Below are 26,461 nucleotides of genomic sequence, written 5' to 3'. Positions count from 1 at the left end.
GGATAAGTGGATCCTTCGGGCCATGTCTGATAAGATGTTGCCATGTTGTAGAATCCGAACGGAAGAGGACCCGACTTCTTTGAAGTACTTTCAGTGAACTCCGAGTAGTATTCTTAATATGTTGACATCATGTTCTGGAGCTTTGTCAGAAAAGAACTCAGTTTTCGAAAGAACTCGGATAAGACTTCGTCTCGGAAGCGGAACTTGAGTTTGAATCGGATGCGTGAAGCTGTGGAATCTGAGTCGGGTTGGACATTATGAGCTGTGCGAATCTTCCGGTTAGCTGATCTGTCGTTATCGCCGAAATGAAAAAGTCCTGATGTTGATCTAAATCTTCGAGGAGACGACCTTGGAGTTTGACATCATTGCCTGCCTCGCAGATCTATGAACCGAAGATGAAGTTTGATCCCTTCGAAAAGATCATGTTGTCGAGGTCCATCGAGCTCTCGGATGCAAAGTCGCCGAAAGCCCCTACCTGACGCGCTAGCTGTCGATGTTTGACCACCGATAGCCTGCCACGGGAGTACCCGGGGCAGTATGTTCGGGCTTCAGCGTATGCAGAACTCGACGGTTAACGCAAGAGATAGTTGATTTATCCTGGTTCAGACCCTTGATCGTGGATCGAGTAATAGCCCTACGTCCAGTCGGTGTTAGCCTTCGCGTTGGATTGATCGTAAAATGTTGTACAATTGTTGTCTTGAACTCCCGATCTAAGGAGCATTGCCCTCCTTTATATAGTCAGGAGACCAGAGTCCTAGTCGGTTTACAATGAGAGTTTCTAGTAGGATTACAGAGTAATACTACTACTAAGATTACAGGAGAAGAATCCTAATTAGACTAGGTCTTCTCTCTTTCTTGTGGGGTATCCCGTGGGTCCTGCACCGACAGATATATCTTTTTTTGCTCTAGTGAAAGTTTATTAATACTTAAGGGGATGTTTGAGACTACTCCACTTCATGTTTTTCAGCTCTGCTCCACGTTTTTTAGCTCTGCTCCATGTTTTTTAGCCAAACAATTCAGCTCCACGCATTATGCTCGAGAGAAAAAAGGCATATTTGTGAGAGCACCTAAAGGGGTTGTGGAGTTCTCTATGATGAAGTTTGTGGAGCAAAGTTCGTTAACCAATCCCATACACGCCCTAAGTAACATCTTTACAAGAGAGTGAAATAACCCACCTTGGAAATAGCAAGCAAATAAATTTTGGCACTTCCTAGACCTAATCGCATTAAAGAGGATATATCTACAATCTTATTTAAAAGAGAACAGATGTCCAAATGCTACTTGAATACTATTTTTAATACAGATGTTAACTGATCATTGATTGAGTTCCTTGTGGTGGAACCAGTCTATCCGGGTTTAAGTCATCGACTTGGCACGGGTGCTCGCATTTTCCTGAATTTATTTCAGGATTTAACGGCGCTATAATTGCCATGGGTGTTCGTATTTTCCTAGATTTATCCTAGGATTCTACGGCGCTATGATTTCAGTGGTAGACGATGTCCCGTCGACAGTTAGGCGCCTATGATGACCTCGTGAATCTCGAGATCAAACATAAAAGGAATTTAAGAGCTGCTATTATATTACGTATTATTTTTTTGAGAAATTATATTACGTATTATTATAATAAAAGAATCTAGGACTGGGACTGGCCTGGGGCGGCCCACGACAAGCCTTGTATGAGAGGCCCAAAGCCGTTAAGCTTACCCGTTCGGGCCTCGCCGGAATGGAACCGGGCCTCTTCTCAGCAGCCTACCAGTGATGTGCTGCCCATTTTCGTCTGGGTCTCTCGGCTCCCAGCTTCTCCGTGGCGCAAGCGCGGCGATATCCGATAAACCCCGCCTGCAGCAACTCTGCAACAGCGAAGCACCCGCCCGCCCGCCCGCGCCCCTGCCCATGGCCCTCGCCACCGCTGCCGTCTCCCTCCACCCTTTCCTCTCCCGGCCCGCCTCCGTGCTCCGCGTAGGGCTCCGCCTCCCACCCCTCCTCCTCCGCGCCACCTCGTCCACCTCCGCCTCCGCCTCCCCGGACTTCAACATCACCTTCGCGGAGCCCGCGCCGTCCAAAAAGGCCCCGTCCGCGCAGCCGCTGGTCCCGTGGATCGTTCGCGGAGAGGACGGCAAGCCACGCCTCAGCACCTCCCCGCCGCCGGACGTGCTCCAGGCCATCGCGCTCGCGGAGGCGGAAGCTAAGAAGGCCGCCAAAAAGGAAACCCTCAAGGGCCCAAAAGGCGCGGTTGCCGCCGCCGCCGCCGCGGCTGCTTCCAATGCCAGCGTCAAGGCACGGAAGAACGCCCCGACCGCGCCGCCCAAGTTCTCCAAGGCGGCCAGGAGGTTTTACAATGAGAATATCAAGGAGCGGGAGCCGCAGCGGCTCGCCAAGGTCCTTGCCGCCGCAGGAGGTAGTCCTTGTCCTACTCTATTTCTGGACCTCAAGCCTCGAATCAAGTAGTAATAGCTTAACGTTCCCCGTCCTAGATCAGATTAGTTAAGACAGATGCTTTGGGTTTTTGATTCTAGTGGTATAACAGCTGTTGTTAATTTGTGGAGATAACCATGCTTGTATGATACTATGAATATCTCCTGGATTGTACTAGCACCTAGCATTTTTGGCCAAATGAACTACACTAGAAAACCCAGGTTGTTCTCCTTTGGAATCAGACAGCTCTCCCAAAATTGGCGGCTTCTATTGCATACTTGGCTTGTTTGCTCCTGATACCTTTAGCAGTTTGGGTTGCTATTTCGAAGTTTGGGTTGCTATTTCCAATTGCCATTTGTAATATTGGAAGGTTGGATTTTTTTTAACACATGAAAGAGCTTATATTTCAACCATGAGCGTGATTACAATCATAGTCCAAGGCTGCCAACGCGCAGGTCGGGACACCTTCAGACATAAAACAAGAAGAAAACACTCTCCTGCTAAATTGCCCTAAAGCATGAGCCACTCCATTAGCACTCCTGTGACATTTTGTGACTTTGAAGTCTTGAAAACGACTCAACATTTCTTTTGCCTGCTCAATGATGATGCAGCTAGGGGACCGATTTGGAATATTGCAGTTGAGCGCTTGTGATTTTATTTAGTTCCTTCCGAGTAACTCTAGAAATATAACACTTCACCCTTCAAAACTTTTGGTTTTGATTACCATTATCTGTTAAGATGCTTACTAAACAACTCTTCGCAGTGGCATCAAGAAGGACCAGTGAGGAACTCATCTTCGAAGGGAAGGTGACTGTCAATGGTTCAGTATGTACTTCTCCTCAGGTATGAATTCTCAGAGTTTTTGTCATCCATGAATGAGGAGATACTAGTTTAGTACCATAATATTTTACTTTCATAGTAATGTTGTTGCCACATCCAAATTTGTTCTCTGTTGGTCTTAGAGCAACAATTGTTTGGTCCAAGAACACTTGAACCGTTTTATATGACTTGATTTTTTACCAAACTTTTTCCATTGCATTACACTATGAACAAAACTTCGTTTCTGTGGTTAAATCGAAGGATAAAAAAATTCATTTTGTGCAGACCAAAGTTGACATCTCAAAGGATTCTATCTACGTTAATGGGAATCGCATTTCCAAGAAGCTGCCTCCAAAGCTGTATTTTGCTGTTTACAAGCCAAAGGGGTTGGTCACTTATTTTCCATACTTGACTTATGTGCTGCATCATCAGTGGTGTAGGCGTGTAGCCAAGGCCTGGGCTTCATGTGTTTCAGCCCTGGCTCTTGGTCTACAAGTCCATGGAAGCTCACTTAATTGTATATAGAAATATCATAGTCATAAGGGACTTTAGGCATATTTGAACTGGCTCAGCCTGGGACTCAGGTCATTTTTGACACCATCCTTGTGCATTAATCATGATGCCATGATTATCTTGTATTCCAGTGAAATATTTTTTGAATCAGAGAAAAGGAATCATCAATCTAATAAATTTTGTTTCTGTGCTACAGGTACATTTGCTCATGTGGCGAAGACTCAAAGTCTGTTGTCTCCTTATTTAATGATTATTTGAAGGGCTGGGTATGTTCCATAACAGGGCCTCACATAACATTCATATTATAATGATGTTAATGGAATTCACAAGAATTGATGAATTGCTGAACCTTTTCTGACTATGAATCTATATTGGACAAATCTCTATTATACATTTATACCTATGCATATTTACAGAACAAGATTCAACCAGGGCTGCCAAAACCACGCTTGTTTACTGTGGGTCGTCTTGATGTTGCCACGTCTGGTTTGATAATAGTCACAAATGATGGTAAGTTTATCATACTTGGTAATATGTACTCCCTCCGTTCAAACTGTAAGTCATTTTGGCTTTTCTAGGTACATAACTTTTGCTACGTACCTAGAACATAGTAAAAACTACTCCCTCCATTCCAATTTATATGTCGTTTTGGCTTTTCTAGATACATAACTTTTATTACGTATCTAGACATCGTATATCTAGGCGCATAACAAAACCTATGTGCCTAGAAAAGCCAAAACGACCTATAATTTGGGACAGAGAGTGGTATGTATCTAGAAAAGCTAGAAGAACTTACAATTTGGAACGGAGGGAGTACTTTGGAAAAGGGCAGTTTTTTGTCACCCAAGACTTATGCTTGATTTTTGTCCTCTCTTTTAGGTGAGTTTGCTCAAAAACTTGCACATCCTTCTTCAAATGTAACAAAAGAGTAAGTTTAGTGTCTTTGGCAGGTTTATATGTTATCTGAATACTGTAATGCAAAAGTAACATGTACTGGAACAGTACTATTCATTGTTATGCAGAATTGGGTAGCACAAATATTTAGTAACGTCTCTTCTACCATATAATATGAGAACTATGAAAGAAGACCATTAGAATAGCATCAATATACAAATCTTCTCTGTGCATGGTTTTCCAATTATAAATCATTTTTAAAATGGTTGCTGGGCAATGAACAGTAGAGAAAGGGAACATAAATTTGATCTGACAGGTTTGTGTTTTTTCGATGCTGCAGATATGTGGTAACTATTGATGGTGCCGTGCACAAAAAACACCTCATAGCTATCAGTGAAGGCACAAAAATTGATGGGGTCATGTGCATTCCTGATTTAGTAGAACCATTGGATGCCCAATCAGATACAAGAAAGACCCGCCTGAAGATAGTGGTATTTTTTTCTAGCTTCATTTATTCTGTCCTGTTCCTCTTTGCTTTTGGATTCACTTATTCACGTAAGCAATGTGTCTGTCATTTGTCCTCAGGACTATTAAAAAAATAGGCGATTTTGCTTGTCCTCTTACTCTTTATCGGTTGTTGTATATCCACTATAGCCACATGAAAGCTCTTTTGGATAGTATCCTGTGGGAATGGTTGCATATTAGTTGGTACTTTATAGCCTTCCAAAGTGCTTGGCAAACATTTGAAGTCCATCACAACGTGTGACAAGCAAGTACTTCCATGGATAATTTGTTTGGAATTAACATAAATTCCATTCTGCATAAATAGAACATGCTGCTGAGAAACCTCTGTTTCAACTTGTTCACAATTGGAAAAGCCACGATTGCCTGTGAGGAACTAATGTTGGAACCTTTTCTTGCATTATTATATTTCAAAGCCTGGTGGAATCGGCATATTGCCATATCGTTGCAATGTGAAAAAGGGTGCGATAACTACATTTTGTTATATTACAGCATTTATATTTCACTTCTTCACTGTCACAGTATTTCCATATATGAGGAAGTGCAATTACATTTCACATGCTTGTTGGTTGTGGAATCAAGCATGTAGTTATTGCAATTTCCTCTCTACCCTTCGTCCCTACTCTAATGCCTTGTTATAGTCCCATTTTTGTTGGCCATACTAGTAGCATTCTAACATGTCAAGTTGTTCTTTAGTTGCTGCAAATAGACTTGACGGAAGAAATGTTCTAAACATGCTAAGCATCGTGTGTTATTTTCTATTGCCCATTGATATTATTGACTTCTTGCAGGTTCATGAAGGACGAAATCATGAAGTCCGTGAACTTGTACAGAATGCAGGGCTACAGGTTGGTTTGTTTTTGTCCACCTGTTCTTATGTAGTTTATTGTCCATTCCTAGATGACATTTTATTTTGCAGAATAAGTTGGTTACTATTTTATTTAGATCTTGGTTTGAGATGGCAGCATAATGTTGCTTTTGCCTTCTGTTTTCCACTTTACTGTTGGAATGGGAACCGGAGATACCTGATGACCACATTGCCTTCCATCGTACACATATCTGTAACACATGATGGCCTGATGGTGATGGGTGCCACACACTGCTATTCACTGATCTATACAAATAAGCCACTGCCCTTTATCTATTCCTAACATAGTTTGTCTGTGTTAGTCGCTGAATTCTCACTCTTGGTAGTAGGAGAATTCTTACTCTCATCGAGAGAGGATGACACTAGGAGTTGGGGCAATTTTCTTGTCTATTTCTCACACAAGCTCACACAAATGCCATGCCAACCCAAGGGGTTGGGGTTACATATTTATAGGCTGCTAGCCAGCCAAGCATATGCCAAGATGCTAGTCTAAGATGCTAGTCTAAGATGCTAATATGCTGTCCTAGCTAAGATGCTGTCCTCTAGTCTAAGATGCTGTCCTCTAAGATGCTGTCCTCTAGTCTAAGATGCTGTCCTAAAAACAGAAAAACAGCCACAAGGACCATGACCATGTGAGCATCATAGCCCCACAAAGACCAGCCACACATGAGACTTATCCATCATTCTCCCCCTAAGTCTTGTGCGTCGTTTTGTGGGAGAGTTGAACCATCCCGGTCCTGGAGCAGAGCTCAAGGAACTTGATCCTCCCAAGGGGCTTGGTGAGCAGATCCGCAAGCTGGTCCTTGGTGTTGATGTAGCTCGCCTTGATGCTCCCTTCCTCCAAACAGCCTCGGATGAAGTGGTACCTCACCCGGATGTGCTTGCTGCGTTCGTGGAACACGGGGTTCTTTGCCAGGGCCAGAGCGGACTTGCTGTCCACCCTGAGCTCCACCGCTCTAGTGTCTCTGCCGAGGAGATCACCAAGCAGTCGAGCGAGCCAGAGCGCCTGAGTCGAAGCGGTGGAGGCCGCTATGTACTCGGCCTCGCAGCTGGACAGGGCCACCACCTGTTGCTTGACCGACTGCCAGCTAACGAGGCACTTGCCGAGGAAGAAGAGGATCCCGCTCGTGCTCTTGCTGGTGTCGATGTCGCCGGCGTGGTCGCTGTCGCTGTACCCGACGAAGTGTGCCGCCCCAGGGCACCTCGGGTAGTAGAGGCCGTGGTCGAGAGTCCCCGCAACGTAGCGGATGATCCTCTTCACAGCCTGCTGGTGCTCCGTCGTCGGTCGCTGCATGAACCGACTAACGTAGCCGACGGAGAATGCCAAGTCCGGCCGTGTGTGGGCGAGGTAGCGAAGGCTCCCCACAAGACGCCGGTACTGCGTAGCGTCCACCTCCTCCGTCGTGCTGTCGCGGCTCAGCTTCAGCCTCTCCTCCATCGGAGTGAGAGCTGGGTTGCAGTCGGTGAGCCCAGCTAGCTCAACGACGCGCTTGGCGTAGGCGGTCTGTCGAAGCGTGATCCTAGAGTCATCCTGGTGTACCTCGATTCCCAGGTAGAAGGAGAGAGGCCCCAAGTCACTCATCTGGAAGGTGGCCTTCATCTCTTCCTTGAATGCCGCCACCTCCGCATCCTTGGTGCCGGTGATCACCAAGTCGTCGACGTAGACACCCACCAGCAGGGCATTACCTCCATTGCCCCGTCGGTAGATGGCCGCCTCGTGCGGGCTTTGCTCGAAGCCCATCCCCTTTAGCGTGGAATCCAGCTTGGCATTCCACGCCCTCGGTGCCTGCCGCAAGCCATAGAGGGCCTTGCGCAGGCGGAGCACCTTGCCCTCCTTGCCGGGGATCGCAAATCCCGGCGGCTGGTGCACGTAGACCTCCTCCTTCAAGTCGCCGTTAAGGAACGCCGACTTGACGTCCATGTGATGAACACGCCAGCCCTCCTGGGCAGCTAGCGCAAGGAGGAGTCGCACGGACTCCATTCGTGCCACGGGAGCAAAGGCGTCGTCGAAGTCGACCCCCTCCTGCTGCACGAAACCTCGTGCCACCAAGCGAGCCTTGTGCTTGACGATGGCACCGGCTTCATCCCTCTTCAGCTTGTACACCCACTTAAGGGTGATCGCGCGATGACCACGAGGAAGGTCAGCAAGCTCCCAGGTGCGGTTCTTCTCAACCGCATCCATCTCCAACTGCATCGCGGCGCGCCATGCCGCGTGTCTCTCGGCCTCTGCGAACGACCGAGGCTCGCCGTCGTCACACGCAAGGTGCAACTGCGCCTCCAGGTCCTCCAGGTCGTGAGGCACCAGTCCCGGCACCGGCTGGTCGCCGAGAAGGTTCTCCACCGTACGGTACCGCAACGGCTCACCGTCGTGGTACGCGTCGACGCGCTCCTCGTCGTGAGAGAGCGGAGTAGCGAGCTCAACCGGGCCGTGCTCGACACGAGCTGGTGGTGGAGTAGACGTGCCCGGAGTGGTGCCTGTCGGTGCTGGAGTGCGTGGCGTTGCCGGCTGTGGTGGAGCCGGCGAAGAGCTCATCGCAGCCGAGGTCCTGGCTGGAGAGCGTGGTGCTGTCGGAGTAGCAGGTGCCGGGGTCGGTGGAGGCTCGGAGACTGGGGTAGACGCGCACGCCGAAGAAGAACTGCTTACTCCCCCAGCTCCCTCGAAGTGGACGTACTCGACAATGAAGTCGTCGTACGTCGGAGCTGAGCCGTCGTCCACTGCCTTGTCCCACGCCCATCCTCGCCCTTCGTCGAACACAACGTCGCGCGCCGTGCGCACACGCTGTGTCTTCGGGTCGAGGATGCGGTAGGCCTTCGAGCCCTCCGCGTAGCCGATGAACACTCCCGGAGTGCTCCTGTCGTCGAGCTTGCTGATGTGGCCAAGCTCCTTGGCGAATGCGAGGCAGCCGAAGACCCGCAAGTGGGAGACCGCCGGCTTGCGCCCATGCCAAGCTTCGTACGGCGTCCTGCCGTCGAGCGCCTTGGTAGGCGAGCGGTTGAGGATGTAGACGGCCGTCACCACCGCCTCTCCCCAGAAGATAGCCGGCATCCCCCTCTGCTTGAGGAGGGCCCGAGCCATCCCCACAACCGTCTGGTTGCGCCGCTCGACGACGCCGTTCTGCTGCGGGCTGTACGGCGCGGAGTAGTGGCGCTGAATGCCCTCATCAGCGCAGTACGACGCGAATTCAGCCGCCGTGAATTCGCCGCCGTTGTCGGTGCGCAGCACGCGCAGCTTGCGGCCGCACTCCGCCTCCGCAGCAGCCTGCGCGCGTCTGATGGCGTCCGCAGCCTCTCCCTTGCTGCCGAGGACCATCACCCACATGTAGCGGGAGAGGTCGTCGACGAGCAGCAGGAAGTAGCGTCGTCCTCCCGGTGTGGCCGGTGTCACCGGGCCACACAAGTCCCCGTGCACGAGCTCGAGCCTCTCCTTGGCTCGAAAGCTCGCCCGCTGGGGAAAGGGGAGTCGCCTCTGCTTCGTCAACACGCAGACGTCGCAGAGCTGCTCCACATGGTCGAGGCACGGCAGGCCTCGCACCATCTCCGTGGCACTGAGCCGCTTCAGGGCCTCAAAGTGAAGGTGCCCGAAACGCTCGTGCCACTGCCACGCCTCGTCGTCCCGACGAGCAGCGAGACAGAGGGGTTGTGCCACCTGCACGTTAAGGACGTAGAGTCGATTTGCGCTTCTGGATACCTTGGCAAGAAGGCGACGGCGACGATCCCAAATCCTCATGACTCCGTCCTCAACCACCACGCGCGAACCGTTCTCATCCAGCTGTCCCAAGCTGATGATGGAGTTCCTCAACGCGGGGATGTAGTAGACTCCGGTGAGCAGCCTGTGCTCACCAGACACGGTGGTGAAGATGATGGAGCCGACGCCCTTGATCTCCACGCCGGAGGCATCCCCAAACTTGACGGAGCCTCGGACGCTAGAGTCAAGCTCGGTGAAGAACTCCCGTCGACCGGTCATGTGATGGGTGGCGCCGGTGTCGAGGCACCACCCGTCAGTCTTGTCGTTGCCGGAGCTGTCGCCGAGGAGGGCGTGTGCTTTTGGCTCGTCAAGGTGGAGGAGAGCCGCTGCGGCCGGTGCCGCTGGAGGTATCTCGATGCTGGCATGTGCCATGAACAGAGCCGGCTCCTCCTCCTCCGCCTGTGCGACGTGGGCCTGGCCGCGTCGTGGCTGTCGACAGTCCTTGGCCCAATGGCCAAGCTGGCCGCAGTTGCGGCAGGTGTCGTCTCGTGCCGGCTTGTGCCTACCGGCGGCGCCGCCCTGGGCGCCTCCGCGGGCATCACCCTCGGCACGTCCTCGCGCCCCGGCCTGGGCGTCTCTGCGCGCCTTGCGTGGCTTGCCACGCTTGCGGCCGCCTGTCGCGGAAGAAGGCTCCCCCTTCCTCCGGTCACCTTGGCTGGCAAGCCACTGCTCCCGAGTGAGGAGGAGCTTCCCGCCAGTGGTGATGGGCCCCGAGATGGATTGTGGCTCATCGCTGTCGACGACCTTGAGGCGACCTATCGCCTCCTCGATCGACATCGTGGAGAGATCCAGCAGAGACTCGATCGAGCGAGCCATCTGCTTGTACTTCTCGGGGACGCAGCGGAAGAGCTTTTCGACAGCTCTCTCCTCGCCGTAAGTGTCGTCGCCGAACTGCACCATCTTCTGCAACAGAGTGTTGAGACGGAGAGCAAAGTCATCAACGTCCTCACCTGGCTTGAAGGCCAGGTTCTCCCACTCCTTGCGAAGTGCCTGCAGTGTGGACTTGCGGGCGCGGTCGCTGCCGATGCGTGCCGCAGCGATGGCGTCCCAAGCCTCCTTGGCAGTCCGCTTGCTGGTAAGCGAGAACTGCATCTCGGGCGGGACTGCAGCGATGAGAGCATCCAGCGCCCGTCGATCTAGGTCGTAGTCGACGTCGCCATACCGGACTGCCTCCCACATGTGCCGCACCTGGAGCTTTACCCTCATCACCGCAGCCCACTCGACGTAGTTGGTCTTGGTGAGGGTAGGCCACCCACCGCCGGGACCGACGTCCCTGACAACAGCCTGGAGCCCGTGGTAACCACGGTACCGATCCGGGGAGAGAGAGCCACGCTGCCTGTGAAGGCCGTGCTCTCCATCGACCCGTCGGTACCGATCCGGGGAGAGAGAGCCACGCTGCCTGTGAAGGCCGCGCTCTCCATCGACCCGTCCGCCACCGTTGCCGTGCGCGCCTCCTCCAGGAGCGCCACCGGCTCGTCCGCGCCTGTCTGGGCTGCCGCCGCGCTCGTGGGCGTGCGCGGCTGCCCCAGGAGCGCCACCGCCGTGCGCGCCTCCTCCAGGAGCGCCGCCAGCGCGTCCACGCCTGTCTGGGCTGCCGCCACGCTCGTGGGCGTGCGCGGCTGTCCACTGCGCCGCCCGCGCTCGCGCTGCCTCCCTCTCTAGCAGCTCGAGGTCCGCGTCGGCGGTGTCGTCAGCGGAAATGGAGCTGCCGATGCTGCCGCGCAGAGCCTCAACCTCCGCCGCCGCCGCACGCGCTGCATTCGCCGCCGCCGCTGCTTCCGCCTCCGCTCTGGCTGCTGCCAGCTCCGCCGCTGCTAGCCTCGACGCCCTTGCCGCCGCCGCAGCGGTCTCTGCCGCCGCTCGCTCGCGTTCCTCTGCCGCGGCAAGTTCGGCCTCCTGCCGACGCCGCGTGCTCGAGGCGACCGAGCGCTGAGACTGCCCTGCGGACATGACGCGCTACCGGGGGGCTGCTGCGTGGGGAGAGGGCTGCTTCAGACGAGCTAGGAGAGGAGTGAACAGGAGCGGCCGGAGGAGCTGCTGCTGCCAACAGATGGGGCTGTTGTGGGGCTGGGAGAGAAGATGAGCAAGAGATGCTCAGGCTACAGGATAATACGGCTCTGATACCAGTTGTTAGTCGCTGAATTCTCACTCTTGGTAGTAGGAGAATTCTTACTCTCATCGAGAGAGGATGACACTAGGAGTTGGGGCAATTTTCTTGTCTATTTCTCACACAAGCTCACACAAATGCCATGCCAACCCAAGGGGTTGGGGTTACATATTTATAGGCTGCTAGCCAGCCAAGCATATGCCAAGATGCTAGTCTAAGATGCTAATATGCTGTCCTAGCTAAGATGCTGTCCTCTAGTCTAAGATGCTGTCCTCTAAGATGCTGTCCTCTAGTCTAAGATGCTGTCCTAAAAACAGAAAAACAGCCACAAGGACCATGACCATGTGAGCATCATAGCCCCACAAAGACCAGCCACACATGAGACTTATCCATCAGTCTGGCACTGTATGCTTGGACATGATAGAATGCAAATTTGTGAGCCAAATAACATTTTGTGCTATTGTATTTCCCTTGGTATGTAATTGATGCTTAATTTTCCTTGATGATAGGTTTATGCATTGAAACGTGTTCGGATAGGCAGGTTCAGGCTTCCGGCAGATCTGGGGTAATGTACTTTCTGTAACGTCGTTTTTTTCCTCGAATGGTGACTGTATCAGTGTGTTTGACTGATACTTTAACTTTTTGCATGGATTGATACAATTCTACTCTCAATTTAGCTGCTTTACAAAATGCCCTTTTAGGCTAACTTTTTCTGCCTTTTGGACTATTTTATGGGAAAATTGAGCAATCTATTTCAGAAAGATCAATCTTTGATGGACTTATCACAGAAGTATCATTTGTGTAAATCTGGCAGCCAGGCACAGATATGATGTGCTGTTCATATATGCCTTTAGGAGCTGATATGTAAATACCAGTCATATGGCCATATGGGTGAATTTTCTGTCAAGAGGCAGCATGCATATCATTATTGTAGTCAAGAAGCAAAGTTATACAGTCAGTAGATGTTTAGTACACTTCTTATTTTTTTGGTTAATCAACTTCATGTTAACAAAGAGAAGATTGTGAATGAAAAAGTGAGTATTAGTTTATTCTGTACTTTTCAGAATTGGGAAGTTTGTTGAGCTCAACCAGGCTGACATCAAGGCACTGGAAGGCAACAAGTAGAGATGACTGAGTTCTTTTAATGACGACATTGGAATTAATGTGGATAAGCACATCTTCGTCCAAAGATGGGAGCAGTCCTCCTGAGAATCACAATACATGAGCTGCTACTCAACTCAATGCCTGTGAATGTTCTGGATGTCCATTGACGGTGGTGTGGCTGATGGGCAAGTGCGACACAGTACTTTTGCCTTGAAGAACTTGTGAACTACTTCGCTGACGAATCTCCACGTCAGATAAAACAGCAGAACTCCAAGTCCACGATGCAGCGTTTGGTGGGGATGAAACATTGTCAAATAGCTGAACTCCTGATGGCATGTACTTTGTATATATATTAATGTAAATCGCATGGTCTTGTGCGAGGACATGAACCATTTGTTCAAGTTCAACAGTTAGACAATAATTGATGGCAGGCGAGTTATATTTGGCCAAATTGCATTGTAGTTTGTTTGCTGAGCATTTTTTTAATTATTTATTGGCCAGTAATTTATTTCCTGTAAATAGAAACGGTGTTGTGCCCGTTCGTTAAAAAAGAAAGACAGGGAAGGCTCCTTCCCCAACAAGCCCAGCGGCCCACACTACCCCACCCGATCGTGGTCGTGCGTGTGGCGCGCCTCAACTCAAAATTAAAAACACAAACGGAAACCACAACCCCAGCAACACGCCTGACGGCTGACGCCGCCTCCAGCTTGCCCGGCCGGCGGCGGCGATGCGGCTTCGCCCTCCGTCCCCTAGTCCGGCTGAATCCCCTTCGGTCTCGGCGTCTTGCCGTCCTCCAAATAGAGAATAAATACCGCTTCCAAAAAAGATCAGGAAGAAAGACGAATAGCAAGAGATCGATAACGGATTGATCCAACGTTCCATCCATCCATGGGTGACACGGAAGAGTCCATGTATAGTTTGCTAGACGTCTCCTTGCACCCGCCTGAATGGAACAAAGTATAAATGTCCGTGCAGCCCGAGGCCCGGCGGTCCAGCACGAAGCCAGCAAATTTGGCCCGACCCAAGCCCGGCTCTACCCGGTGGTGTGCGGGCCTGGGTTGGCACGACCCAGTAGAGCAGGCCGTGCCTGGCCTTACCCCAGGCACGACGTGCCAGCCCGGCACGGCCCGACCTTTAGGCTATGGCCCGGGAGCGGTCTGGCCTCCCCAATCCCCACCTCCCCTCCGGCCCTCCCCACCTCTCAACGGCTCAGCAGTGGAGCAGCCCAACGGCTCCCCGTCTCCCCCCCTCATATATATTCGAGCCGATGCGGCACCCTCTCCCTCACCCCGAACCCTAATCCATTTCAGTCCCCACTCCACCCGCCGCGCCGCTCTCTCGTCTCGCCTCTCCGACTCCTTTGCTGGCGACTGGTGTTCGTCCTCCCCGACTCCGGTGACCTCGATCCGCTTGCCGCCGGTGAGCCGCTCCCTTCTCCTCCTCCCTCTCTGCCTCTCCCATCTCCCTCTTCCTCTCTTCCCTCTAGATCTCGGTGATTATGTGAGTTCGTGTCACTGTTTGTCCCTCCTCCGCCGCTCGCCGTCCTTGCTAACCGGTGTGTCGTCTTCTCTTGGTGGCCCTCGTCTTCTGTAGCACCGGGCTCCGGTTGCGTAGGTAAAACCCTAACCCTAACCCTAGCCCTAACCCTCCTCTTCTTCCATTGATCTTTTCTGATCTGGTCTTTTCATCATCCTCCATCTCTTTGCGTAGGTCCGCAGCCGATGCGTCGTCCTCTAGCTATGGTATAGAGCAACCAAGGTGGCCCCGCGCACTGTTGAGGAACGGTGCTGGAGAGTCGTCCGCCATGGCTGCTGCTGATGACGATATCGTCTGGCCGCTCACCGGCAACGACGACTTGATCGTGGCAGACCAGGCCCCTAAGGACGACGACGACACCGGAGAGGACGCTGCTGCGTTGTTCGGTATCGATGAAAGGTCCTAATGGCTAGAGGGGGTGAATAGCCTATTAAAAATTTCTACAACAACACTTAACAAACTGGTTAGACAATTATGAGGCGAAGCAAGTGTTGCGCTAGCCTACTAAAATTGCAAGCCATCTACCACAATTCTAGTTTATATAGTTTCTATCCACACAATAGCTATGTCACTATACTAAGTTAGTGTGCTCTCAAATACTAACTAAAGAGCAACACTAACCAAACTAAAAGCTCTCATAAGTAGCTACACTAAAGAGCTTGACAACTAGTTTACGATAATGTAAAGAGAGTGAGCAAGATGGTTGTACCAGCGTGTCGAGAAAGGAACCAATCAATCACAAGAATGAATACCAATCACCTTGGAATCAAATGATGACATAATAATTTTTTACCGAGGTTCACTTGCTTGCTGGCAAGCTAGTCCTCGTTGTGGCGATTCACTCACTTGGAGGTTCATATGCTAATTGGCATAACACGCCAAACCCTCAATAGGGTGCCGCACAACCAACACAAGATGAGGATCACACAAGCCACGAGCAATTCACTAGAGTACCTTTTGGCTCTCCGCCGAGGAAAGGTCAAGAACCCCTCACAATCATCACGATTGGAGCCGAAGACAATCACCAACCTCCGCTCGATGATCCTCGCTGCTCCAAGCTGTCTAGATGGTGGCAACCACCAAGAGTAACAAGCGAATCCTACAGCGAAACACGAACACCAATTGCCTCTAGATGCAAACACTTAAGAAATGCACTTGGATTCACTCCCAATCTCACAAAGATGATGACTCAATGATGGAGATGAGTGGGAGGGCTTTGGCTAAGCTCACAAGGTTGCTATGTCAATACAAATGGCCAAAAGAGTGAGCTTGAGCTGGCCATGAGGCTTAAATAGAAGCCCCCACGAAATAGAGCCATTGTATCCCTTCACTGGGCACAACAAGGGGTGATCGGACGCTCCGGTCTGATCGACCGGACGCACTCTGCTAGCGTCCAGTCAATGGATGGCTGCCACATCATCCCTCTCTTCAAATACCGAATGCCCAATCCCAACGGTCAAGTGATGACTGGACGCAGCATAGTGCCACGACCGGACATAGGACCCCAGCGTTTGGTTACTTCCAGTAAGGTTTCAGCTACAAAAAATCATGACCGAACGCATCCGGTCATGCTCGACCGGACTCACCCAGCGTTCGGTCACTCAACATCTCCTCTGTGCGCTGCCACATCAACGGGACCGGACGCACCCACTCAGTGTCCAGTCACCAAGTGACCCAGCGTTCGGTCAAAGACCGACGCCAGCGTCTTCACTGCTTCCACTAACCAGACACAAGACCCTAGCATCCGGTCACTTCGTGACCAGAGTGACTAACTCCTTTTCAACTCTATCTTCTTCACCCTTGCTCAAATATGTCAACCACCAAGTGTATCACCTTGTGCACATATGTTAGTATATTTTCACAAACATTTTCAAGGGTGTTAACACTCCACTAGATCCTAAATGCATATGCAATGAGTTAGAGCATCTAGTGGCATTTTGATAACCGCATTTCGATACGAGTTTCACCCCTCTTAATAGTACGGCTATCGATCCTAAATGTGATCACATTCACTAAGTGTCTTGATCACTGAAACAAAATGGCTTCTATCATTTATACCTTTGTCTTGAGCCTTTTGTTTTTCTCTTTCTTCTTTTTAAGTCCAAGCACTTGATCATCACCATGGCATCACCATCATCATGTCATGATCTTCATTTGCTTCACCACTTAGAATGTGCTACCTATCTCATGATCACTTGATAAACTAGGTTAGCACTTAGGGTTTCATCAATTAACCAAAACCAAACTAGAGCTTTCAATCTCCCCCTTTTTGGTAATTGATGACAACCCTTACAGAAAGATATGAATTGAAATTCAATTGAATCCATGTTGCTTGCCCAAGCATATTTACCATGTGTAAAAGAATATGGATAAGTTTCATAAACCCCGTATGGTAGCAATTGCTCCCCCTACATATGTGCTAAGAGTTTGGATTGAAGGTTGCACATATGCTTAGATAGGAGATATAGGAGACAATGTCTACCAAATGATACTAAGGTATAAAATATGGACCTTTAAAGCATGATACCGATCGATGTGCACCAATATACCATCCTTAGCATCATGGTTAGCTCTAAACCACTTAGAAATGAAATCACTAGATAACCTATGCAAGCTAGTTTTTCATTTCATCATTCAAACCTACAACTAGCACACACCACACAAGCATGGATATTGAAATTTAAAACATGTGCCATGCAAGCAAACATATGAAATGCACCATACAAGTTTATGAGCTTGCTCCCCCTACTTGTGTGCTTAAATTTTTAATTTGATCCCTTTCCTTTGTCATATCTCTCCCCCTATGTCAAATTCTCCCTCTATCACTTATATCGTTATTTTTCTCTCCATGTACTAATATCATTAATATCTTTGTTTTTCTCCCCCTTTATGATCAATGACCACAAAGGTTCAAAATATAGATAGGTTGAGATTATCAATGTCAAATCAATGGGGTGAGGATCAATTTCCCAAATTTGGTTCAATCTAGAACATTTGCCAAAGATATTTAACTCGATTTGATCCAAGGACAAGCTTCTTCACACCTCCAAATAAGGGTTATCTTGTACCATGTTGAGTTAAACACTTAGAGCACATTTTTTAGATCAAACACTAGGTTTACAAGCCCACAAACATGTTATATGCTACCACTAGACCAAAATAAGCATAGAAGCAATAGTGGTACCATACAATCATCAAATTCATTTGATTTTCATGAATGAGCCTATTAAATATGAAAGATGTCTAGATGCAATAAACAAGTCCTTAGCAAGGATGTATGCCATACCAATCAACTTTTACCTTGGGTGCTCGAAGGAGAGGCATGTCATATAAGTGGGGGTGCATCAATATAGATTTGAGAAATCCAATATGTTCAACTCTTTCCTTAGCTTGCTAAACCTTTTCTTATCCAATGGCTTGGTGAAAATATCGACAAATTGATTTTTGGTGCCTACATTCTCAATGCAAATATCCCCTTTTTATTAGTGATCTCTTATAAAATGGTGGCGGACATCAATGTGCTTTGTTCTTGCATGTTGAACCGGATTATTGGTCAACTTGATTGCACTCTCATTGTCACATAGCAATGGCACTTTCTTAAACTTAATTCCAAAGTCATTCAAAGTGGTCTTCATCCAAAGTATTTGTGCACAACAACTATCGGCAGATATGTATTCGGCTTCGGCGGTTGATAATGCAACATTATTTTGCTTTTTTGATGATCATGAAACAAGTGATCTTCCCAACAATTGACATGTGCCCGAGGTGCTTTTCCTTTCAACCTTGCATCCCGCATAATCAGAGTCAGAGTAACCAACTAGCTCAAACTTTGCTCCTTTGGGATACCACAAACTAACATTTTGTGTATGCTTCAAGTATCTCAATACTCTCTTTGTAGCCTTCAAATGACTTTCTCTTGGTGAGGATTGAAATCTTGTACACATGCACACACTAAATATGACATTCGACATTGATGCGGCCACATAGAGTAGGCTTCCAATCATAGACCGATATAATTTTTGATCCACCATATTACCACTTGCATCACTATCCAAGTTGCCATTTATTCTCATTGGTATGCTAATGGCTTTACTATCACTCATGCCAAACTTTTTGATCATGTCATTAATATACTTGCCTTGACTCATAAATGTACCATTCTTCAATTGCTTGATTTGAAGACCAAGGAAATAATTTAATTCTCCAATCATAGATATTTCAAACTCATTAGCCATCATTTTTCCAAATTCTTCACAAAAGTCTTGATTGGTTGATCCAAATATGATGTCATCAATATAGATTTGCAACACAAATAAATCTTTTCCAATCTTCTTGATAAAAAGAGTGGTGTCAACCTTGCCCATCATGAACCCTTTAGAGAGTAGGAAGTCCCTCAATCTCTCATACCATGCTCTAGGTGCTTGCTTCAAACCATACAATGACTTCTTCAACTTATACACATGGTCGGGCTTCTTGTCATCTTCAAAACCAGGAGGTTGCTCAACATATACTTCTTCATTGATGTAACCATTGAGAAATGCACTCTTAACATCTATTTGATAGAGCTTGATGTTGTGGGCACAAGCATAGGCTAGCAAGATTCTAATTGCTTCTAATCTAGAAATCGGAGCATATGTTTCTCTAAAGTCAAGACCTTCAACTTGTGTATAGCCTTGTGCTACCAATCTTTCTTTGTTCCTTACTACTATCCCATCTTGATCTTGCTTGTTTCTAAAGACCCATTTAGTTCCAATCACATTGTGTCCCTTTGGTCTCTCTACTAATTCCTATACTTGATTTCTTATGAAATTATTTAATTCTTCATGCATAGCATTCACTCAATCAACATCCTTTAAGGCTTCATCTATCTTCTTTGGTTCAATAGATGACACAAATAAGAAATGCTCACAAAATGAAGCCAATCTTGATCTAGTTTGCACACCTCTTAAAATATCACCAATGATAGTGTCCAATGGATAATCCCTTGCAATATTAGTTGGTTGGAGTATTGGAATTTGATTGCTTGCACTTGCTTGATCATTGGGTAGAGATGATGTACTAGCCACTTGATCTTGTTCATTATCATGAGATCCACTTGTACTAGCTTGATTTGTATCATCTTGCACATTTGAGTTAGAGAGCACTCTCACTTGATCATCTTCATCATCATTTACTTGCCTAGGCCTCAATTCACCAGCATCCATGTTCTTCATGGCATTTGAAAGTTGAATGTCTCTAACATCTTCCAAGTTCTTATTTTTTTTCTTATGAACCCTTGGTTTTATCAAATTCAACATCATGAACTTCCTCAAGAGTACTACTATCCAAATTCCAAACTCTATATGCTTTGCTAGTTGTTGAGTATCCAAGTAGGAATCCTTCATCACATTTCTTATTAAATTTGCCCAATCTAGTGCCTTTCCTTAAGATTTAGTATTTGCAACCAAAGACCTGAAAATATGTAATGTTGGGCTTTCTACCATTCAAGAGCTCATATGGTGTCTTCTCTTTCAATGGGTGACAATAGAGGCGGTTGCTACAATAGCAAGCCGTATTGATAGCTTCAGCCCAAAAAGATTGACTTACATTGTACTCACTAAGCAGACCTTACCATATCAATGCATGTTCTATTCTTCCTCTCAACAAGGCCATTTGATTATGGAGTGTACTTGGCTGAGAATTGATGTCTAATTCTAAATTCATCACATAACTCATCAATTCTAGTGTTCTTGAACTCACTACCATTGTCACTTCTAACTCTCTTGATGGTTGTTTCAAACTCATTGTGAATGCCCTTGACAAATGATTTGAATGCTGTAAATACATCACTTTTGTCCACTAGAAAGAATACCCATGTATATCTAGTATAATCATCCACTATCACAAAGCCATATTTATTACCACCAATGCTAGTGTATTGAGTTGGCCCAAATAAATCCATGTGCAATAACTCAAATGCTTTACTAGTGCTCATCATGCTTTTCTTAGGATAGGTGTTTCCAACTTGTTTGCCGGCTTGACAAGAGCTACAAAGCTTATCCTTTTCAAACACAACATCTTTCAAGCCTCTAACCAAGTCATGCTTAACTAATCTTTTCAATTGTTTTATTCCAACATGACCAAGCCTTTTATGTCATAACCAACCCATGCTAGACTTAGTGAACAAACATGTAGATAGTTTAGCTTCACTAGCATTGAAATCAACCAAGTATATATTCTCATATCTAAAGCCTTTGAAGATCAAGTTAGAGCCATCTACACTTATGATCTCTACATCATCTACCCCAAATATGCATTTGAATCCAAGATCACATAATTGAGCCACGGATACCAAATTGAAGTTCAAGCTCTCTACTAGCAACATATTGGAAATTCTCATGTCATTGGATATTGCAATCTTACCAAGCCCTTTGACCTTGCCTTTGCCATTGTCACCAAATGTGATAGTATCATAACCATCATTGCCATTGGTTGTGATTGAGTTGAACATTCTTGCATCACTGGTCATGTGTTGAGTGCACCCACTATCAAGAACCAAATGCCTTTCTTTGGCTTTGTAATTGACCTACAAAAGAAGATCAATTTTTTTGGTACCTAAACTTGCTTGGGTCCTTGAAGGTTAGTGACCAAGCTCTTTGGCACCCAAATGACTTTTTTCTTTGAGCCCATCCATGGTTTACCAATGAACTTAGCCTTTACACCATTTGCACCCTTAGTAAGCATATAGAAAGAATCAAGCTTAATGAAGGATACATTAGCATTTTTGCTCTTGTTGTTGCATTCATGCTCTTTATGACTAACTTGCTTACAACTAGTGCAAAACCGACCATTGTTCTTCACAAAATTAGTCTTGTGAGGAGCAAAGGCCGCCTTGCCTTCTCGGGGGTATAGCCCAATCCCTCTTTGTAGAGAGAAGCTCTTTGGCTACCCAAGCACATAAGCAAGTGGTCCTCACCACCATAGGCCTTAGCCAAGGTGTGAGTGAGCTTATTGACCTCCTTCTTAAGGTTGTCATTCTCAACCATTAGTGAGGCATCATAAGTGAAACCATCACTACTAGATGAGGTGGAAGTAGAAGTACTATAAGAAGGGTTAGTGGGAGCAACAATGGTAGGCATAGATAATGATTCATCAATTATATCACAAGTTAAGCCTACATTGCAAGTCTCTATATGCTTCTTTTTATTTTGCTCATCAAGCAAAGAGGAATGAGCCTTTTCAAGCTTTTTGTGAGCCTTGCCAAGCTTCTCATGGGCTTCCTCTAGCCTCTCATGAGATGTATTGAGCTCATCAAAGACTTGTTTAAGGGCTTTTAGTTCCTTACGCAAGCTTTTGCATTCCCTTCTCTTAATGCCAAAGTATTCTTTAGCATCTTCTAGCATGTCAAATAGTTCATCCTTAGTAGGTTCATCATCATCACTATCACTATCATTTTCATTTTCATTTTCATTATCATATTCTTCATCACTTCCATCATCATAAATTTGTACCTTAGTGGACTTAGCCATGAAGCATGATGAAGTGTCGAAGAAAGAAGGCTTCTCATTGATAGCAATGCTTGTAAGTGCATTCTTCTTGGTGGTCTTGTCATCATCACTATCATCATCATCACTTGAGGAAGCATCACTATCCCAAGTGACCACATATGAACCACCCTTCTTCTTCTTGAAGGTCATCTTGTCCTTCTTCTCTTTCTTTTCCTTCTTGTCTTCTTGTCATCGTCTTTGTTGCTATTGTATGGGCATTGAGCAACAAGATGATCCTTGCTTCTATAATTGAAGCACCTTCTTAACTCTTCCTTGTTCTTGGATAAAGATTTCTTTCTTCTAGCATGGTAGCCCTTCTTCATCATGAACTTGCCAAATCTCTTGACAAAGAGAGCCATCTTCTCATCATCATCATCATCCCATGAACCATCATCTTCACTTGATGTATCTTGCTTTGCCTTGCCCTTGGATGATGTGGCCTTGAATGCCACGCTCTTCTTCTTCTCATCTTTCTTCTCCTTCTTTTCTTCCTTCTCATCATCATCTCTATATGTATCATCGATCATTATATCTCTCAACACTTGGTTTGGTGTCATGGTGTCCAAATCACTCCTCACTAGAATAGTGACCAATGTGCCAAATCTTGAAGGCAAGCATCTTAAGAACTTGTGGAAGAAGTCCTTATCCTTCACCTCTTCTCTAAGTGCTTTGAGATCATTGACAAGCATTTAAAGCCTATGAAACATCTCCGGCACACTCTCATCCTCCTTCATCTTGAAGCCTGCAAACTTCTCTTTGAGAATGTATGCCTTTGCACCCTTCATGGCTTGAGTGCCCTCAAATGATTCCTCCAATTCCTTCTATGCCTCATGAGCTCTCTCAATGTTCTTGATTTGCTCAAATGTTCTTTCATCCAAACCATCATGGATGGCACTAAGAGCAATGCCATTATTTTGGAGTAGCATTTCTTCAGCGGCGATGGGAGCCTCTTCATCATCAATCTCAATCTTGGTCTCTACCACCTTCCAAACCTTCCTATTGATTGACTTGATATAAGTTGTCATCTTAGCCTTCCAATATAGATAGTTGGAACCATCAAATTGGGATGGCTTCTTGGTGTTATTGATTTAAGCTATTTTTACACCGAAGGTTGTTAAGCCTCAAATCATGGTGACCTTGGCTCTGATACCAATTTAAAGGTCCTAATGGCTAGAGGGGGGTGAATAGCCTATTAAAAATTTCTACAACAACACTTAATAAACTGGTTAGACAATTATGAGGCGAAGTAAGTGTTGCGCTAACCTACTAAAATTGTAAGCCACTTACCACAATTCTAGTTTATATAGTTTCTATCCACACAGTAGCTATGTCACTATACTAAGTTAGTGCGCTCTCAAATGCTAACTAAAGAGCAACACTAACCAAACTAACAAGCTCTCACAACTAGCTACACTAAAGAGCTTGACAACTAGTTTGCGGTAATGTAAAGAGAGTGACTAAGATGGTTGTACCACCGTGTCGAGGAAGGAACCAATCAATCACAAGAATGAATACCAATGAAGACTAATCACCTCAGAATCAAATGATGACACAATGATTTTTTACCGAGGTTCACTTGCTTGCCAACAAGCTAGTCCTCGTTGTGGCGATTCACTCACTTGGAGGTTCACGCGCTAATTGACATAACACGCCAAACCCTTAATAGGGTGCCGCACAACCAATACAAGATAAGGATCACACAAGCCATGAGCAATTTACTAGAGTACCTTTTGGCTCTCTGCCGGAGAAAGGTCAAGAACCTCTCACAATCACCACGATCGGAGCCGGAGACAATCACCAACCTCTGCTCGATGATCCTTGCTGCTTCAAGCCGTCTAGATAGCGGCAACCACCAAGAGTAACAAGTGAATCCCATAGCAAAACATGAACACCAAGTGCCTCTAGATGCAAACACTCAAGCAATACACTTGGATTCACTCCCAATCTCACAAAGATGATGAATCAATAATGAAGATGAGTGGGAGGGCTTTGGCTAAGCTCATAAGGTTGCTATGCCAATGCAAATGGCTAAGAGAGTGAGCTTGAGCCAGCCATGAGGCTTAAATAGAAGCCCCCATGAAATAGAGCCATTGTACCCCTTCACTGGGCACAACACGAGGTGACCGGAAGCTCTAATCTGATCGACCGGACACACCCTACCAGCATTTGGTCAATAGATGGCTGCCATGTCATCCCTCTCTTCAAATACTAAATGCCCAATCCCAAGGGTCAAGTGATGACCAGATGCAGCATAGTGCCATGACCGGATGTAGGACCCCAGTGTTCGGTTACTTCTAGTAAGGTTTTAGCTGCGAAAAATCATGATCGGACATGTTCGGTCATGCCCGACCGGACTCACCCAGCGTCCAGTCACTCAACGTCTCCTCTGTGCACTGCCACATCAGCAGGACCGGATGCACCCACTCAGCGTCTGGTCACCAAGTGACCCACTGTCCGGTCGAAGACTGACGCCAGTGTCTTCACTGCTTCCACTGACCGGACGTAGGACCCTAGCATTCGGTCACTGTGTGACCAGCGTGACTAACTCCTTTTCAACTCTATCTTCTTCATCCTTGCTCAAATGTGCCAACCACCAAGTGTATCACCCTGTGCACATATGTTAGCATATTTTCATAAACATTTTCAAGGGTGTTAGCACTCCACTAGATCCTAAATGCATATGCAATGAGTTAGAGCATCTAGTGGCACTTTGATAACCGTATTTTGATACGAGTTTCACCCCTCTTAATAGTACGACTATCGATCCTAAATATGATCACACTCACTAAGTGTCTCGATCACCAAAATAAAATAGCTCCTACCATTTATACCTTTGCCTTGAGCCTTTTGTGTTTCTCTTTCTTCTTTTCAAGTGCAAGCACTTGATCATCACCATGGCATCACCATCATCATGTCATGATCTTCATTTGCTTCACCACTTGGAATGTGCTACCTATCTCATGATCACTTGATAAACTAGGTTAGCACTTAGGGTTTCATCAATTAACCAAAACCAAACTAGAGCTTTCAATCGATCTAGACGGTGACGGTGGTGAAGGGGCAACGTGTAACACCCTCGGTGTTACACCCTAAATTATTTACTAAAACATGTCATGAGCATCATGTTTGTTTGTTAATCTATGTGATAAAGTGTGTAGATCAATTTCTTGTAACTTAAAATGATCAATAAAATTTTAAACGAAAGTTGATTCAATAGTTCAGGTATATCAAGTAGGGTTTAAAATCAATTTTTATTAAGAAAAAATGCTATAAAACATGTATTTGACACTTAAATGAAGTTTGAAATGTGAACTTTGTAGATGACAATGAAATACTTGGTATTGAAAAAAATATTGCTAAGTAATATTTTGAGTAGCTTAGAAATGCAATATAAAATTAAGATTAGCTCAAACACTTAGAAAATTTCTAAGCTAATTTCTAAGCTTGTGGACAGCTAGACGCTATTATGTTTAGCAATTTATTTGGAGAGATTGGGTTGACGAGTGGTGTAGTGCTATGATTCGATTTAGTAGTTCCATATGCCATCTGAGTGTAGTGAAGTCGGTTTAGGTTTAGGAGCAACAGTTTGTTCCTGATCAGTGCTTTACAATTTGTGCACATCAGAGCTTTGTGCTGTCTGGCGCTGTGCGCATGGTCACCACACGTGGCCGACCCACATCACCATGTGGTTGCACCATGCAAGCGCACGTGGTAGTGCTCCGGCTAGCCGTGGCTGCCGTGGCCTTGCCGCGGCTTGGCTACTCTGGCTGTCGGTCCGCTCTGTGCTCAACCACCCCTGCCACCATAGTTATCGCTAGTGCTACTGTTGCCTCCATGCCCATGCTACGACGACACCATTGCCACCACTATCGTATCACCACGCTACGCGCCTGCTGTTGCACTATGCCGCTGGCCCACATTGACGTTGTGTGGATGTGGCCATGTCACAATTGCCTTGCCATTGATGGCACTGTGGCGCGTGGGCCACACCAGTCATGAGGGTGCATGTCTGTCAGCTAGTGCCTAGCCGTGGGCTACACCTATCGTGCCAACCGTGTCCTGCCAAGGCACGCCCTTACCGAGTCGCTGGCTACCCTCCCACGCCGCTCCCTTGCTCTCCCTCTCTCTGTTCTCTCTCTCTGCTGCCATTGTCAAGCCGTGCCATTAAATTCATCAATGAGAGATCATCTCAAGTTTATTCATCATGTTGTTAGCTCCATCGCACAGTTGCCTAGCTACCCATCCCCACCCCACCCTTGAATGGTGCCTGGTCGAGCTCCAATTTTGGAGTTTCCCCGCCGTTGTGTCGATAAGGCCATGTCCGGCCACCGGTGTGGGCAGCTCTCCCATCATCCCTCCTGATCTAGTTCACCTACACCACTAGCATCGCCTTGACTCCGAGTCCACCTTAC

At 47.1% G+C, this 26,461-nt stretch overlaps 1 protein-coding gene across 1 annotated transcript; it reads left to right on the top strand.

The window, feature by feature from the left end:
- Positions 1–1,867: 1,867 nt before the first annotated feature.
- Positions 1,868–13,438, top strand: LOC136552780 (putative ribosomal large subunit pseudouridine synthase SVR1, chloroplastic). Its single transcript, XM_066544349.1, has 10 exons — positions 1,868–2,398; positions 3,179–3,258; positions 3,520–3,620; positions 3,944–4,013; positions 4,164–4,257; positions 4,627–4,675; positions 4,982–5,132; positions 5,955–6,011; positions 12,393–12,448; positions 12,948–13,438. Exons 1-10 carry the CDS (start codon positions 1,894–1,896, stop codon positions 13,006–13,008), a joined length of 1,224 nt encoding a protein of 407 aa, XP_066400446.1. The 5' UTR covers positions 1,868–1,893; the 3' UTR covers positions 13,009–13,438.
- The last annotated feature ends 13,023 nt before the right edge of the window (positions 13,439–26,461 follow it).

This window comes from Miscanthus floridulus, chromosome 1, assembly GCF_019320115.1.
Source record: "Miscanthus floridulus cultivar M001 chromosome 1, ASM1932011v1, whole genome shotgun sequence".
Lineage (NCBI taxonomy): Eukaryota > Viridiplantae > Streptophyta > Magnoliopsida > Poales > Poaceae > Miscanthus > Miscanthus floridulus.
This window is presented reverse-complemented; position numbering and strand designations above follow the sequence as displayed.